Source organism: Schistocerca gregaria, chromosome 11 (genome assembly GCF_023897955.1).
Source record: "Schistocerca gregaria isolate iqSchGreg1 chromosome 11, iqSchGreg1.2, whole genome shotgun sequence".
In the NCBI taxonomy this organism is placed as follows: Eukaryota; Metazoa; Arthropoda; class Insecta; order Orthoptera; family Acrididae; genus Schistocerca; species Schistocerca gregaria.
In genome coordinates, this window is record NC_064930.1 from 111,604,117 (window position 1) to 111,623,450 (window position 19,334).

At 42.7% G+C, this 19,334-nt stretch overlaps 1 protein-coding gene across 10 annotated transcripts in view; it reads right to left on the bottom strand.

Annotated features, from left to right (window-relative positions):
* Positions 1-19,334, bottom strand: part of LOC126295315 (activated Cdc42 kinase-like) — a 335,217-nt gene that overhangs the window by 71,336 nt on the left and 244,547 nt on the right. For 8 of the 10 annotated variants that reach the window (XM_049987766.1, XM_049987765.1, XM_049987761.1 and 5 more), the window contains 2 exons: positions 18,518-18,888; positions 12,357-12,585 (listed from right to left, as the gene is read on the bottom strand). In XM_049987766.1, coding sequence (XP_049843723.1) covers positions 12,357-12,585; positions 18,518-18,888 — 600 coding nt within the window. The remainder of the gene's footprint in view (positions 1-12,356; positions 12,586-18,517; positions 18,889-19,334) is intronic. The other 2 variants (XM_049987769.1, XM_049987763.1) reach the window with 1 other exon arrangement.

Genomic DNA, 19,334 nt, shown 5'->3' on the forward strand with positions numbered 1-19,334 from the left:
GAAGTCAAACTGTCGGGCAGCGGTGCTTGATAAGAAAGCAAACAGCCAACAGATACAAACGAAGCTCTGTGTAGGGACTCGTGATAAGCAATCAATTAAGAGTATCAACAGAAAGCATTCCTGGCTAGAGAGGTCTGGGAGTGGAGAGAGAAAGAAAGAGGGCCCTCGGTGGGGACAGCGCTATGTCACAAGGCTCAGGACACAGTGCGTGACCATATAGGGAGAGGCGCCTCTATCACTCCACCCAGCCTCTGAAGAACGATAACAACAACAATACTTTAACGATACCAAATAAGGACAAGCTGCCTTCGACGCTACGTCACGCCAAGTGCTGGCGGGGTCGAAAGGGGAACGCTAACAAAACTCGAGAGCACGCCGCTCTGCGGTCTTCTTCTCTTGTCGATCTTTGTCTCTCGAAAGTAGTCAGCGTGACAGCAGCAGCCGACTTGGGCTGAGGAACGGGCTGTAGGCAGGCAGCCGGAGATCATCACTGAAGAGCGTTAGGGCGTAGCTGCGGGACTCTGACGTAGGACACTAGGAAGTATTGCAGAGATTCCAGTAGGCAGTCGGAACGGTGGTATCAGTCACCGTCCCTGTGTTAGACTTAGCCTTCCTGCGAATGCAATCACCACGCAGTTAGGATGAGCTGTAATTATTCGGAATAAACTGAAATTTGTTAAATTTAGCCAGACTTTAATTTTACCCGCTTCCTAGCTACCTTCACATCGGGGATTTTTCACATCTTAGCCAGATCAAAAAGTCTCCCTCTCACTAAGGTCAACCAGCTAAATCCCTTTCACGAACCGTGTCGCTCAATCCCTCGCAATACCCATGCTCGGGACGCGACAATGCTCCAAAAATGAACAGTAATACCGTGCACTGATGGTCTGCCGTGGAGGAACATAATGCGTAATGATAACGCCATCACAGTTGTACACGAGAATCACCATTATGTTAGACCACTCACTCGCAAGTCACGGTGTTTTCCTCGATTGTGCACATGCCAGTGACGTGGGACAGGCAAGTCCATTTGCTCGGAGGTAAAGTAGGTATGTCGACAATGTGTGCTATCAGCAACAATAGCAGATTCCATAGCACAGTGTCTGCAAAGCAGTGTTGTCACTATTCAAGTTGCAACCTACATATTTTTTGTACATCACTAAACACGGCTACGTACATAACTGCACGTTTGACAAATGTGTGCACAATCCGGCACTAAGTACAAGCTTGCTCGACAGTCTGTAGGTTAATTTTGTGTGATTATTAGAACTGACTGAAATTCTCAGTGCTCGACTGACAGTCAGTCGTGCATGCTCGTGCAATTGCCCAAAAGTACATATGCCACAGTGCGTGTACTGATAATAAGCGTGCCTGTACAAGTAAACATCAATCACGAGACAATCTTCTAATGCCACTGTATCAAGTTTTATGTACCAAATCAATTTCAAATTGCTCAAAAATTTATCCGAGTATACCGAACCTAGCCTTGTTTTAACAGAATTAAATTGAAAGCCTGTGACAGTAAGCCCAATAGCGATATAGTACATTTTTACTTTTAATAAAATACTACACAAATGCCCCTGGCCGACGCAAACATGCTATTATTAAAGAGATGAATTTCCCAGAACCAACTACAGGACAAAAAAAAGATAAGATAGTTATAAATGTAGGGCAGGAACAGATGACATACAAAGTCAGCATTTGTCTACTACAGAACAGAACATCTGAAGTCCCCATAGACACATTTAGATGCAAGAAATTGCAGTACTGTTGTTAGTCTTTTGAATAGCATTACAGCTTCTCTCACTGTTGAATCATTTTTTTTTAAATTCAATATGTTTTTCCTTTTAATGTGAAATAATTATAACAATAACAAGGATATATCTTCAGCTCAGAATAAATTAATGTGAGATAGATTTTTAATTTCCCTATCAAGTCTGCTCCACATCGTGTTCAAGTTTCCCCAATGCCCCCCCCCCCCCCCCCCTGCGCCCCCCTCCTCCCCTACCCTCACCCAATCACAAAAGCAAAGCCAACTAAAACTAACGAATAATCGCCTTCACAATTGTTTCACATACTGGAAACACAGAATTATACTTGTATAAGCACATTTGGACTGTGTCGAGGTGAAGGGTATTTGTGCATGCATACACAAATTGTTTGATTGTGTGTGCTTGTCAAATGTGCAGTTACGCATGTGGCTGCTTCAACAAGCAGGTAATCATTGTCTGTAATTAACTGTAGCATCCAGATTAATTTGCACAAGACTCCTCAGGAACTTACGTATTTTTACATGTACTTGCCTTTACATATACTCCCTAATGTTATTTGTATTCGGAAAGATGGGATTTATGATGATAACTGCATTTCACAATCACAACGCCAGAATGATGACATGTGATACTGCCACAATGAAGAGTGTCTTTGATTACAAAGACTTTTTATTCTGAGTTTTTTTCAATAAATTATGGTCCTATTCACATCAGCCTAGGAAATACAAAAATGGTAGCAACATCTTTCATGTAAAACATATAAACACAAAACAAAAAGCAGTTAAATATCACTACAGGGCAACATACCTCGGCTAATAAATGCACATAAAAAAAAATTAATTTTTCACCAACCTGACAGCATCTGAATATATAAGACTGATTTGACACCCACTGAGAGTCTATGATCAGCACACTCTGCTTGCAGCCAAGGTACATTCTGAGTATTCAAGAAATTGAAGTACCTTAATTTTGGCTTGTGTATTTCAAATGAACGATCTGTTTTTCAAGATTACTTAGCTTTCTTCAGTTTCTTTTGCTAATTGCTTCTTACTGTTGGATCTACAGTGAATTCGGTGACAGCACGTTCTCTCTTTCTCAGTTATCTATTAATTTTGGATAAGGCCATTTCACTTCTTTTCATTATCAGAATAATATCTACGATTAGGTTGCCACAAATGAAATTCATTTGCAATTAACTCCTCTACGAACTGCTTTCGACTTTGCGGCGGTATCTCATTATTTACGTACATGAACATCCATTTATAAATTTAGACAACATTGTCTACGGAGTGCAGTGATCTGGTTGAATATTTAGGTTACAATAAACAGTCGAGATCGCAATAACATTTATTTATTTGATGGTTTCAGCTTATGTTAGAGCCATCTTTTGAATTTTTGGCCCCGTATGGCTGGTGTTATTCAATCTGTATATTGAGCAAGCAGTGATGGAAACAAAAGAAAAATTTGGATTAGGAATTAAAATCCATGGAGAAGAAATAAAACCTTTGAGGTTCGCTGATGACATTGTAATTCTGTCAGAGACAGCAAAGGACTTGGAAGAACAGTTGAACGGAATGGGCAGTGTCTTGGAAGGAGGATATAAGATGAACGTCAACAAAAGCAAAACGAGGATAATGGAATGTATTCGAATTAAGTCGGATGATGCTGAGGGAATTAGATTAGGAAATGAGACACCTAAAGCAGTAAAGGAGTTTTGCTATTTGGGGAGCAGAATAACTAATGATGGTCGAAGTAGAGAGGATATAAAATGCAGACTGGCAGTGTCGAGGAAAGCGTTTCTGAAGAAGAGAAGTTTGTTAACATCGAGTATAGACTTAAGTGTCAGGATATCTGAAAGTATTTGTATGGAGTGTAGCCATGTATGGAAGTGAAACATGGACAATAAACAGTTTGGACGGGAAGAGAATAGAAGCTTTCGAAATGTGCTACAGATGAATGCTGAAGATTAGGTGGGTAGATCACATAACTAATGAGGAGGTATTGAACAGGATTGGGGAGAAGAGGAGTTTGTGGCACAACTTGACTAGAAGAAGGGATCGGTTGGTAGGACATGTTCTGAGGCATCAAGGGATCACCAATTTAGTGTTGGAGGGCAGCGTGGAGGCTAAAAATCGTAGAGGGAGACCAAGAGATGAATACACTAGGCACATTCAGAAGGATGTAGGTTGCAGTAGGTACTGAGAGATGAAGAAACTTGCACAGGATATGATAGCATGGAGAGCTGCATAAAACCAGTCTCAGGACTGAAGACCACAACAACAATAACAACAACAACAACATATTGTCTGTGTACGATTGTGGTACCACGAAAAAACCGAAGAGCTGACAGCACCATCCATAGGGGTCCAAAAATTCTGAAGCTGGCTTTAACATAAGCAGGAACTGGTAAATAAATATTATTGGAATCTTGACTGTTGATTGTAACCTAAACGCATCCATTTACCTTGACAGTTGACGCTGTACGAACGCTCACCCAAGTTCGGCCGTACATTAGTGACCTCTGCCACTAGTGTATTGGATGACCTCACACAGCAGCTCTGTTGAGCTGAGTGAGTCATGTCATCCTGACATCTCAATTCGATTGTCCAGGTGTGCACCACTGGCTGCATCTCACAGGTCTACTGCAATGTGTGTAACCTGTGCTTAATCGAGCTTGTGAAAAGTTCATCTGCATTGCCACAGACAGTTCCATCCACTTCTGTTTACTGGGCCCCTCAAGACACTATCTTTGTCAACAACTACATCGAACTCTGGAGTTGGTGAACTGAAAACTGAAATCTCATGGCTATATTAATTTGTGCGATGAACTGAAACAAAACCTATCCTAAATTTCCACAACCTGTACTACTGGCCATTAAAATTGCTACACAACGAAGATGACATGCTACAGACGCAAAATTTAACCGCCAGGAAGAAGATGCTGTGATATGCAAATGATTAGCTTCTCAGAGCATTCACACAAGGTTGGCGCCGGTGGCGATACCTACCAACGTGCTGGCATGAGGAACGTTTCCAACCGATTTCTCATACACAAACAGCAGTTGACCCGCATTGCCTGGTGAAACGTTGTTGTGATGCCTCGTGTAAGGAGGAGAAATACGTACCATCACATTTCCAACTTTGATAAAGGTGAGATTGTAGCCTATCATGATTGCAGTTTATCGTATCGCGACACTGCTACTTGCGTTGGTCGATATCCAATGATGGTTAGCAGAACATGGAATCGGTGGCTTGAGGAGGGTAATACGGAACGCCGTGCTGGATCCCAACGACCTTGTATCACTAGCAGTCGACATGACAGGCATCTTATCCGCACGCCTGTAACAGATCGAGCGGCCACGTCTCGATCCCTGAGTCAACAGACGGGGATGTTAGCACGAAAGGTTCGATGACGTTTGCAGCAGCACAGACTATCAGCTCGGAGACCGTGGCTGCGGTTACCCTTGACGCTGCATCGCAGACAGGAGCGCCTGCAATGGTGTACTGAGCAAGGAACCTGGGTTCACGAATTGCAAAACATCATCTTTTCGGATGAATCCAGGTTTTGTTTACAGCATCACGATGGTGACAACCGTGTTTGGCTACATGTGGTGAACACACATTGGAATCCTCTATTCGTCATTGCCATACTGGCGTATCACCCAGCGTGATGGTATGGGGTGCCATTGGTTACACGTCTCGGTCACCTCTTGTTCGCACTGACGGCACTTTGAACAGTAGACGTTACATTTCAGATGTGTTACGACCCGTGGCTCTACCCTTCATTTCATCCCTGCAAAACCCTACATTTCAGCAAGATAATACACTCCCGCATGTTGCATTTCCTGTACGGGCCTTTCTGGATACAGAAAATGATCTACTGCTGCCCTGGCCAGCACATTCTCCAGACCTCTCACCAACTGAAAACGTCTGGTCAATGGTGGCCGAGCAACTGGCTCGTCACAATACGCCAGTCACTACTCTTGATGAACTGTGGTATCGTGTTGAAGCTGCATGGCCAGCTGTACCTGTACACGCCATCCGAGCTCTGACTCAATGCCCAGGCGTATCAAGGCCGTTATGATGGCCAGAGGTGGTTGTTCTGGGTATTGATTTCTAGGGATCTATGCACTCAAATTGCGTGACAATGTAATCACATGTCAGTTCTAGTATAATATATTTGTGCAATGAATACCCGTTTATCATCTGCATTTCTTCTTGGTGTAGCAATTTTAATGGCCAGTAGTGCAGGTTGTTTCTCGAGAAGTTGTGGATGCCCACATCTTCATCATTTACATGGGTACCCACTACTTCAAAAGCGTGAACACTACCAAACTATGGGATACGGTTGTTCTGAAAAACAGCAAAGTATACTGCAATGGCAGGATGGCTGCAAAATGTTTGTAACTGGTACATATGAGATGTACAGAACACAAATGTGCAAGAGGTGTAATTTGGGGTAATTGTGTGTCTTTACTGAACATTACCTGTTCCTTATTCCCTCCTTTTGTGGGTTCTGTACCTCAATTGGTAAAACAGAACCCTCACAGGACCGCTCTGAAACTTCCTGGCAGATTAAAACTGTGTGCCAGACCGAGACTCGAACTCGGGACCTTTGCCTTTCGCGGGCAAGTGCTCTACCAACTGAGCTACCCAAGCACGACTCACGCCCCGTCCTCACAGCTTTACGTCTGCCAGTACCTTGCCCGTGAAAGGCGAAGGTCCCGAGTTCGAGTCTCGGTCTGGCACACAGTTTTAATCTGCCAATAAGTTTCATATCAGCGCACACTCCACTGCAGAGTGAAAATTTCATTCTCAGACCGCTTTGTTGTCTGTTTGTCTGTCTTTTCAAAACCCTTTTTCTCAGGAAAGGGTATATGTATTGTGTCCACATTAAAATCTATGGTCGCTTAGGCATGTAAAAAACTAAAGCTTTTAAGGCAATGCAAACAAGAGATATAGCCATTTAAGTCACATATTTTGATGCTCACAAAATCGCGCATCAAAACCTGTAAGGTAGTTCTGTTAGCCTAAAATCATGAAATTTGCCAAAATGCAAGATTTCACTGTATAAGTAAAGGAACAAAATCCTGAAACTGTCAATAAGTAATAATATTACATAAAGAAGACCATTTGTTATCTGACTGACTGACTGATTGACTGACTGTGTCTGTCCGATTGTCTGTTAAGTCCTCTTTTTCCCAGGAACAGATTGATGTATTAAGTTAAAATTTATGTCACATATTAAGGCCTATGCCCCCTTGACAAAGTAAAAAAGTGAAGCTTCTTAAGTCAATGCAATCAAACGGTACAGTGCCCTTCACCAAATTTTTAAGGAGATCCTGAAATATATTTCTATTTCTCGAACAGTCCATTAGTGTACTGCTGGTCCATAGTGTCCAACGGGCACAATATTTCGGCGATCAGACGTGTCGCCATCATCAGGTGAACTGACGGACTGAGCTCCTGAGAGCGGATCATCTTAAATCCCTTCCCTCTGCCAGAACATCAGAGGCACACTTGACTTTGGTACCCCAACAAGTCGGCATTCGCAGAGCACTGTCTGTCCAAAAATCACAAAATGGGCTACCGACGTACCAGAGTGTTGGCACAGACTTCTAAATACTACAACAGCATCATTAGAGAGGCTATCGAAATTCGTACCAGGGACGGACTCATGAACCGAGATTGCGACTATAACCTCAGCAAGGCATGGGAACCGGCAATGCGTCTATAAAAAGATACGCAGCAAAGAAAAGGAACAGGTGACCAGGGTGGACGAAGCAATTACACCGACGCCACCATAGACGCTACGGCTAGTCACCAGTAATGACCTTTGACAGAAAACTGGAATCTGTTTCAAGCTGTTGTTTCAAAGCATGACATGTTTCAACTTGGTGTTTCTTTTGATTGTCAGTCAGAACCCAAGGAACAAAGTTGGCAGCAATCCTTTTCGTTCCCCAATCTTCCGTTTGACACTGAACTGCACTCCAAGATAACCAACTACTCTCTGGCAGTTGATAAACGATCCGTTGATGGTCTGTGAGCACAAGACGTCCAACTGTTTTCAATATTTTTGTCTGTTAGGGCAGCTGATGGACATCCAGAACACTGTCTGTCATCAATCGACATGTTGCCATTTTTAAATCTTGCAAACCACTTGCTCATTTGAGTTTTTCCCTCAGCATTATCTTGGTTAACTGTTTTCAACATTAATATAGTTCCAGCAGCATTTTTCTGAGCAGAAAAAGCAGAATTTCACAGCTGCCTTTGTTCATTTAAACTTACCATCATAAAAAACGGAACAACAACACGGCGCTACCAAAAACACTCACTACAGATGAACATAAGAAGCCAGGATGATAACAAAGGTGGCACTGAACTGGCAATGAGTTGTGATACACACACCCAGTGGCAGAAATGTGTTCTACACAAGCTCTGCGCACAACAGTATTATTGTGGTTTCTTTTGGGTACTCCCTTGTACTATACTACTGGCAGCATCACATCCTATGGCACTGCACAGTTTTAAATGTGTCACCATTGATGCATTAAGGTACTTATTAAATACATAAATAATTATCAAAATCATTCATTACTTAGAAGTAAGAGTGCAAGAGCACACAAAAAAGTGGCAGTTGCGAGCCATACTGCAATAGGCCAACAGGCAGCTATTACAAGTCTTAAATAGCCACATTCTGCTCACCATCTCAGTCATCTAAACATAAAAATGCAGACAATAAGGAAAAATTAATAGCTAAACAATCTATTGTGAGAGGTGATAGGTACCAGTAGGTGCAGGCATACTTTCCTCCTGCTGCAATGGGTACAGCAGATAAACTTCAAAACTAGCATTCTGTACTGCAAATGTGAGTGCCCTGTAAATGGAAAAGCTAGACGAGTGTAACTGAACATTAGAGACAAACAGAGAAACAGCCCACTACAATGTCCAAGTTTATTAAATTCTAGATGAGGGAGTAAGCAGGGAGAGTGGGAAAGCTATAGTAGATAAGTGTCATACAATAGGCATATCATGACAGACTTGCCTCTGTGTACTCCAGCTCAGCCTGTCTCATCACTTTGTTGTTGTTGGTCAAGACACTGGTCTGATGCACCACTCTACACCAGTCTACCCCAAGCAGGTTTCTTTATCACTACCGCAGCCTGCATCCACCAGAAACTGCTTTAATGCGTTGAGACTTTGATTTAAATTTAAACTTATTACTCCCCACCCAAATTTCTTACAGTAAGTCATTTTCCTGTTTTATTCTGAAATAAAACACTATTTCATTTCCAGAAGAAATTTTTCACTCTGGAGCAGAGCATATGCTGATATGACACTTCCTGGTAGATTAAAACTGTGTGCCACACCGGGATCTTTGCAGAGGTCTGGGGTTCGAGCACAGATCTGACACACAGTTTTAATCTGCCAGGAAGTTTCACTTTGTTTCATTATTTAGCAATTTTATTTCATTAAAGGGCATCAAGGACAGTTTGACTGTAAAATTATTTACCTAACAAGCAAACATGGGAAACTCCAGGCTCAAATATAGACAATGTAAAGAAAAGATAGATTGCTACTTACCATGAAGACGACACATTGAGTTAAAGACAGGCATAACTAAACACCACTTACACATTAGCTTTTGGCCACAGCACACACACACACAAACAAACACACACACAAACAAACAAACACACACACACACACACAAAATATTCATTCACATATGCAAGCATACTTCATACACACATTACCAGCAGAATGTGTGTGCATTTCTTTTTCTGATAAAGGCTGTGGCCAAAAGCCAATGTTGAAGTGTCTTTTAGTTGTGCCTGTCTGCAACTTAATGTGTAGCAGTCTATCTTTTTTACATTGTTTATATTAATGCATAATTGTGCTTCAGCACATCTCAAACATTAAAACACACACACACACACACACACACACACACACACACACACACACACACACACAAAACATGTTACTCATATGTATGTCTTAATGCAGAAATCATCTTTTGCCCAAACCACAACAAACCACTGTTCCTGTACACTGTATGATGCATAATAAAAAAATAACAGGAATTTCTGAATTTCACAGGCTTTATAAATCCAATTAAAAATAATTATCTTGTTGGTACACATGTTCATCATGTATGTTTGCATTTTCAGCTGTTTTGAATATTTAGTTCATTATTGACAGTCAAAAAGGTTATACATGTTTTCGAGTGCCTGGCGAGATTTTACTTTCAGAAAAGATAGATCACAGAATTTGCAATACATTATGTTTGAAAAATAAAGTGCAGCCAGATTTGATATGTTGGCTGTGGAAAATCTCCTATGAGGTAGACATGAGTTTACAAATGGAATAAGCATTTCAAAATGGGGCAAGAAGATGTTGAAGACAATGACCACGCAGAATGCCCTAGCACATCAATTACTGAAGACAGTTTGGAAGAAGTAAAGAAAAGAGTTCTGGCAAATCACTCCTTTGTACCATGCCAAGCAATTTTTTCAAAAATTTTGGGTATCAGACTGTAACAGCAAAGTTTGCTCCGAAACTGTTGAATTTCGACAAAAAACGATGTCATGCAGACGTCACTCAGGAATAGCTTAATGAAGTTGGTAAAGACATGAAACTTCTAAAGAAGGTAATAACAAATGAGAAAACATGGGTATACGGATATAACGATAAAACCAAAGCCCAATTGTCCCAATGGAAACTGCCTGAAGGGCCGAGACTGAAAGAAATTCAACAAGTTCGATCACATGTGAAGATTCTTCTCACTGTTTACTTCGATTACAGTGGGACAGTGCATCACAAGTTTCTGGCTTATGGTTGAATAGTCGATGGAGAATACTACCTGCAAGTTGTGCACCATTTGCGTGAAGTGTTCTAAAGAAAATGATCACAATTGTGGCAAAACCAGTTGTGGAGATTGGATCACAATAACACTCCTACTAATGCCTCAATGCATACTCTTGATTTGTAGGGGGAAACCCCCCCACACACACACACAATCGTTATGTTGCCTCAGCCACCATATTCGGCAAACATTGCCTCCCAAGACTTCTTTCTGCTCTTGAGGCTGAAGAGAACCATGAAAGGATGTCCACTGATGAGATAGAAACAGGAGCTGAACACCTTAATAAAAATTTTATTCCAGAAGTGCTTCCAATATCCAAAACAGTACTGAGACTAGTTTATTGTATCTGAGGGGATTACTTTGAAGGGGAGAAAGTTGACGTTGAAAAACAAACATTTCTGTTATATTTCATTGCACCTCATATAAGTGATTGGTGGCAAGTAATTAATTTTACCCCCTCAGGTGTTATCAGGCTATATCCTAAAATATAGCTTTATATTCAATATGCATATACAACTATTTTTAGAAAATCTGATCTTGTTATTGCTAGTCTATACTTTATACACTCAGTTATTTTACTGCCCCAATGGCAAAACTCAAAATCACCTAATTTGACTTTACCTCAGTACACCGTGAGAATGCGAGTACAAAAATCACATTATATTACTGACCTCACAGCTACTGCTATGAACAAACAATCCCGTTGCAAGAACAACCACAACTGAGCATTGTACTAGAGGTTGAAAATACTGCTCCAGTTGTAAATTTCTTTTACTATCACGACCGGTTTCGGGCTCTCATAAGCCCATCCTCAGGTGTCGCAACTGTGCTGTGGGCGTCGTGATAATATAAGAAATTTACAACTGAAGTGATATTTTCAACCTCTAGCACTCCTATGAAATAAAGTGACATGTTGTTGTACCCACAGTGATAGTCTCAAATTGTTAACTAATAGTGCAGTAAAAAAACACTAAACAGCAGTTCTAGCAGATAGTAATATAGCCATTTAAATGTTATTTAGGTTGTCTCAGGACAAACAGTTAATATTCAGGGATACGACAGCAACAATCAGTTGAAGCAAAAAACTTTGGTAAAGATGACCTGTCAAATGCATATCATAAGTGCTATAGGCACTTCTTCACCTCTGTAAAAAAAAAAAGTGTCTTCTCCTGCAGGGCTCTTTGTTTTCCATATTTTGGGAGGAGGTTGTATCGATCAAAACAAGAAGAAACTGTATAGTAAACATGGGCATACCTTAAGAACCATTGACACTTTTTTTCAGTAGAAGAGATACGCTTCACAGTAGCGAAGATGGATAAGTGTTTGTAGATCTTAAGGTACACACTTTAGCTCTCACATTTGCTGGAAATTTTTTTCTTGTTTTGTTCCACACTACCACCTCTCAACATAGGGAAAGCAGACAGTTTATAGTAGAAGAGATTTGTTTCACAGTATCGAAGACGTGCTTCTAGCTCTTAAGATATAAGTCGTAGAGATCACATTTACTAGACATTTTTGTTTCAAATAATGGTTCCTGCCGTATCTCCCAATATTAACCACTCCACCTGTGACAACCTGTGTAACAGCTGTGAGGCACAAAAAGCATAAAATATTTATTCCACGTATCAGTATTCTGCAACAGACACAGTCACACTAGTGGACTACTGTGACAGTTCCAGTTACTCGGTGCATCCGAGTCAAATCGCAGCACTCACCTCGGGTCCGAGGACTTTCCGCATGATACGGACTTCGTCGGAGTCGGCGCCGCGCCTCGGGCCCGCCGTCCGCGGCGACGCGAACTCCAGCAGGTCCTCGCACGAGACGGCGTGGCCGTCCGGCCGTGGGCCCGCTCCCGCGCCCACCCCCGGCTCCTCCTCCATCGCGTCCAGCGCCTCCAGCTCGTCCGCAATGTGCCTCTCGAAGCTGTCGTCCCCATCACAGGGGCTGCGGCAAATGGAAAAATAAAACTCAGCCCACCAAACTGATTTCTCCCAAAACCTCTAAACTGAATATGTGGCGCAGTGACAAGCAAACTAGACGAAAATAGTTACTCTGAGGAGACATCCCACAAATGCTTCTCAAAATTCACTCAATATGAGTCCACAGGTTTCTACAAGTACACCATATACAGCTGAAGCCACACAACAATAATCATAACCAAACTGCAGGGTCTTCATTGCTACTTTTCACACTTTGTGCCAACCAGTCCCAAAGATTTGTTACGCAGTTAAGAGGGAGTGATTTAGCAAACCTGTCAAAATATGATAGTGTGCCTCTATGTTTGCCAAACTGGGAGCGTCACCCCCCCCCCCCCCCCCCCCCCTTTGGCTTTCAAAGCTGTATTATTATTGATGATAAGAAATGGTGTCTTTATGCTAACATAAGGAAAAGAAAGGAATGGTTGAACTCAAACAAAGCAGCAACTCCATGTATGAAATCCTACACACATCCACAAAAGATGATGTTACACATTTGTCCCACCGATGGTGCGGTGCACTATGAACTGCTTCCCCGAGGTGTAACTATCACTGATGACATTTACTGTCAACAACTGAGACGTCTCAGTGATGCAATCCGAAAACAGCGACCGGGAGGAGTGTGTGAAATTAGTCTATTCCACAATAATATCCACCTGCATTCTGCTCGACTGACAAAGAGAGGCATATACAGGAGTTGGGTTAGGAAATCATTCTTTACCCTTCACCTTTTGTGCTCTCTCTCTCAAGCACCTTTCAAGGAACTTCCCGTCCAGATAAAATGCGCTCCGAACGTGTCTCGACGAGTTCTTCGCCTCAAGACCACTTCATTTCTACAGTTGGGGAATCGAAAAGTTGGCAGACTGTCGTGAATAGTGAAAGAGAATATATTATTGATGATTAAAATCTCTGTTGTGTTTATTAAGCTTATGGAAAAATGCTACAAACTTGTGCAACAACCAAATAGATACAATGATTGAGGGTGGACAAGATAGGGCAGTAGGCTGCCAGGGGATGATGGTTGTGGTGGCAGTAGAAGCATTGGCAGGTCGATAGACACACAAACAAACACAAATGTACACACAAAACCAACGGTTGCTTCTTCAGGAAAGAGGGAAGGAGAGAGAGAAAGACGTCATTCCAATTCCGGGAGCGGAAAGACTTACCTTAAGGGGAAAAAAAGGGCAGGTATACACACACACACACACACACACACACACACACACACACACACACACACACACACACACTTGTAAAGGCAAAGAGTTTGGGCAGAGATGTCAGTTGAGGCGGAAGTACACAGGCAAAGATGTTGTTGAAAGACAGGTGAGGTATGAGTGACGGCAAATTGAAATTAGTGGAGGTTGAGGCCTGGTGGATAACGAGGAGAGAGGATATACTGAAGGGCAAGTTCCCATCTCCGGAGTTCTGACAGATTGGTGTTAGTGGGAAGTATCCAGATATCCCGGATGGCAGTATCTACCTTACCCCTAGTGAGATAAGCCTCTACATCCTTACATTTGTCCTCTATCCATCCCTGCTTAGCCATTTTGCACTTCCTGTCGATCTCATTTTTGAGACGTCTGTATTCCTTTTTGCCTGCTTCATTTACTGCATTTTTATATTTTCCCCTTTCATCAATTAAATTCGATATTTCTTCTGTTACCCAAGGATTTCTACTAGCCTTTGTCTTTTTACCTACTTGACACTGTGCTGCCTTCACTACTTCATCCCTCAAAGCTACCCATTCTTCTTCTACTGTATTTCTTTCTCCCATTCCTGCCATTTGTTCCCTTATGCTCTCCCTGAAACTCTGTATATCCTCTACTACTATTAACTTAACACACACACACACACACACACACACACACACACACACACACACACACACACATCCAATTTAATCACAGCTTACTTGCTTTTCTCTTCAGAAATGTACTTATTAGCTTTACTGACTGCATCCCAATTAGCATTCATGATTTTGCAGGGATCTTCTTGATCTGACCATCTGATGTGCCCATGCCTAGCCAAACAAAAATATCACAGAGGCAGTGTGGCCACTTGCAGGATATGCACATCTCTATCCATCTATCTACGATTTCATTCCCACTAATAAGAATTCCTGCAACCATCGCTGCTGTTCATTTCTTTTGGCTCAAAATTATGCCACCCTTAAAAACCTGCCAGACCCGTGTGTGTGTGTGTGTGTGTGTGTGTGTGTGTGTGAGAGAGAGAGAGAGAGAGAGAGAGAGAGAGAGAGAGAGAGAGAAAATGGGTGTTGGGGGTGGGATAAGAGGAATGGGCATGATCAACAAGACCTCCCTTCCCCCTCCCCTCCACTCAATAAGACCCCTGCCCCGCCTTTCTGGATCCATGCTGTTCTGCGCCACCTACAATGTTCCAAAGCAACCACTGGTCTCTAAGGAATGAGAGAAGAAAAGTGGGTAATAAAATGGAAAAGCCAATGACAATAACTACATGTTCACACATGTATGGTGCCTTTACGTGCATATACATGCAAACACACTTCAAAATCCCACTCCCTTTCTGCAGTGAAACATCACTATTTAAGACAATACAAAAGAAATCATTGATCAGTCTGAGTGCAACATTCCCATATCAACCAGAATGATAGGCGTTAACCAGGGATGGTAGTTATTACTGAACCAACCAGTTTTTAGTTATATTGCTTCCTTTAACACCATTTTAACCTAACTGTTAAAATTGCAGAAAATAACTGGTTTCTGAAACAACTCATTTTTTATTTTCAATTCTTATTAGTTACTATACTAAATGCAGAAACTGAAAAAAGATTGAAAAATTTTGTCTGTTGTGGTTTCAAGACACACAGAATCAAAGTATTAAAATAATAAATAAGTAAAAGAAAACTTAGTATGTCCACTATTTGTTGCTTTTCTTGAAAAGTGGTAAGCGCTCGAACACTATATATATATATATATATATAACACCAGAATTCTTCCAATCATTCTATTTTTTGAAACTGCTCAAAAATCATGTTGTAACTGGGGATCATTCCATTATTTGTGCATTTACGATGACTCAGTGCTGAAGGATGAAAACTGAGGTTGAAGAACTCTGTTCTTCATGTTATTTGTCCGTTTCCACCAAGCAGATAAAGGCAAATCATGTACACACAGGCAGCAGTACAGCCACTTGCTATTGCTTTTGCGTACTATGAAGGAATGTTGTTTTCAATTTATTACTGTTACCATAATATCTTTCCTCCTTTCCTGCTCCATAGAAATGGCAGCAAAGTCTTTAAAATTTTAAAGCCAATGGAGCACTGAGCTTCACTGCTACATCACTTCATAAAAGCAGTTCCAGGCAAGGATTGGTGCCATTCTGCAATACAGCGTACATCCGGTGATGTCAACAAGGAACTACCATATAGACCATGTGGGGTGCTAAGTCCTGCACCCTGCATGTACACATGTACCTTAAGCCACGACACACAGAAAACATCACTGTCTTAGCAATGATGCACCAGTTCTTATCCCACGTGTTTGTTAGTCATTTCTGTTATTAAATGACTGCTTATTTCCATTTACTATAATAACGCAATATTTCACACCAATGCAAATTTTATGAACAAAAATTATCCGTTTTGTAAAAAGGTTTATTCAGAAGCAAAAAAGTTTGGTAGTGCTGCTGTGGCACACAATATTTTGCCTCTTCAGTCGGTAAAATCTGTTATAACCAAGACCAAACAAACATTGAAAAATACCAGTTATTCCGGACTCAAATATTGGTATCTGTTTTAGCCAGACAGTTTTCCTACCATAGTGTCAATGCTCCATAACTAATTCCGCCCCCCCCCCCCCTTCTCTCTCTCTCTCTCTCTCTCTCTCTCTCTCTCTCTCTCTCTCTCTAAGAACTGAACAACGTGTGGCAGTGAGGGGGGGGGGGGGGGGGGGGGAAGGGTTAAATGACAGTTGCAACTTTGCTCAGGAACCTGTTTTGCACCACATTTGTAAATAAATGCTAAACATGTGCGCAAGCTGACAATGTTGTGAGATATAATCTGAACAACATGTCCTCCTCCATAGATCTATGTACCACAAATGAACATTTTCTTCCCTTTAAAAATATCTATACTTGCAACTGACAGTTAAAGCTACAATACTGAGGGAAGTCTGTCTTGGGGACATTCACAGTACTCGGGACTGATAATGAATGTTTGCATACAATGTGTCTGTGTTGTTTGAAATATTTCATCCTCTTGGGCACAACTATCCTGGCTTCGTGCAGGTAAGTGCAGAAATTTCCATACACACTGTCTGCTTCACATTAGATCAATCTACACTGTCTCACATCTCTCCCCTAGATTTCAAAAATATTTCTTGAACAACACAGGGGTGATCTCGCCCCATAACATCAAATTCTTTTCCGTAACTTCTGCAATTTAAGTGCTACTGTTTTTTATTTAAACTTTTACACCTCACTTTGTGCTTAAACTATGCTTTGTACCTGCCTCTGGTCGTGAACATATGCAATTTGCAAAGCTGCACACTGCACACATACACCGATGAGCCAAAACATTATTACCAGCTGTTTAATTGCGTGTTGGTCCACTTTTCGAACACAGTACCAGTTCTGCTTGGCATGGATTCTACAAGTCCTTAAGTTTCCAGAAGTATGACGCACCACAGGCCACTAAATTCCCGCAAATTACGAGATGGTGGTTTATGGGCACGCAGCTGGTGCCCGATGTGTGTTCCTCTTCAAACCACGGCAGGACGATGTCATTGTTATCAGAGAAGACTTCAGCCATGGAGGGATGTGCAGGTGTTCCAGAATTGTGTTCAAATAGTTCACTGTTGTCCTGGTGTATTCGAGTACTACCATACATCTCACAGAAGCTCCAGTCGTGCCCCACAGCATAATTCTACTCTGACCAGACTGCATCTGTGTCACGACGCACGTTTGAAGGAGTCATTTGTCTGAATAACGGCGTGTAAGGACCCAACCGTCGACCTGGTGTAACGAGAAAAATGATTCATTTGACAGGCAACACATTTCTATTGACTCAAAGAGAAATCTCAGTGATGCTGTGCCCACTGCAATCTTAACTCACAATGTCGTTGGGTCAACACAGGTACATGCAGGAGATCATGTGAAGTGGAGCTCCGTGTTCAACAATGGCCTTTGAACATTGTGCTGCAAAACAGTTGTGCCTGCACCAGGATTGTACTGTGACATCAGACAGGCCATGGATTGCTGCCTATCGTGGGTTACACAGTGGGGGGAGGGGATGTGAGGATAGGGGGAGGATGCTCCGACTTCTACATTTTGTGACAAGGTGTGGATATCCAGTACTGTCCAACTACCCATTATTTCACAATCCTTCAACCGCTTTCAAATGGTTAAAATGGCTCTGAGCACTATATGACTTAACATCTCAGGTCATCAGTCGCCTAGAACTTACAACTACTTAAACCTATCTAACCTAAGGACATCACACACATCCATGCCCGAGGTAGGATTCGAACCAGCGACCATAGCAGTCGCGCGGTTCCAGACTGGAGCACCTAGAACCGCTCGGCCACCGCGGCTGGCTCAACCACTTTCCACAGGTGCTTATGACACTAATATGCCAACAGACAAATAGCTTCGTCACTTACCAGCCGCAGCACCGTAACTGTGTGCCTTTTGCTAAAACCACTCGTACCAGTGAATTTCCGCATTTGTGCCCTGTATCTTCGCTATAATGACTACCCGTACATCTCTCTTCCACTTACATTCTCTGCTTACCGCGTCACGTACCTGCGACCTCACAGTGGACAGTGGTTATAAAGGTCTGACTCAGTGTAAATGACAAGCGGTGCACTCGACATACGCTGTATTGCTACAGCAGTAAGGAGTGCTGAAGCAACACTCACCTGCCCGTCCTATCAGCGTCGGCCGTCGTTTCTGCCGCCACCTGCCCGTTCCGAGGTGGCTCCGACGTTTCACCGCCCTCCTCCTCCTCCGCTTCATCGAGCCGCGGGGGCGGCGAGTGGCCCCGCCGTTGCAGCTGCGGCGACAGTCGGTCGCGATCGTCCGCCCCCTCGTCGGAGTCGACACTGCCGAGGCGCGCCAGTGTCCGCGACACGCCCCCGCCGGGGATGATGAGCGGGTGCTTCCGCTGGTGGCGCGGCTTGGACGGTGCGGGAGGCCTCGAACGGTCGCGCGGTGGGAGCGGGATCGGGTTGGCTCCGTCGCTGGACGTCGGACTCGGCGACGGTCCCTCGTCCTCCGAGCCAGTCTGCAACTGGCGAGATGGCAGTAGGATACGAGACTGGAAACGGACAAACTAGACAGCTGGAATTTTCCGATACTCTAAAACAATACACAGAGTCCACCTGCCGCACTTGCGATTTGAGCGCACCTACCGACTGAACTCTTCGGGTGCAACTGACGACATGCCCTCACAGCTTTACTTCTCCCTCTAACTCTCTACTTGTTTCCAAATGTTGCAGGAGAGATCATCTCAGTGAGTTTAACCGATGCAAAACTCTCCAGCTTTCACCTGCATCAGTTTATTGAAACAGTGAGATGTTTTGACGAGTGTCACAACCGTTACATTTTTTTCGCTCAGTGGTCGGAATGTCATCTCGGTCGTCTTTATAAAGCCGATAAAGAGTGGCAGGACTAACAGTGGCCTCAAAAAACAGAGGAACAATGTTCTTGTTCATTAGAAGAGTGAAACTGGTCAAT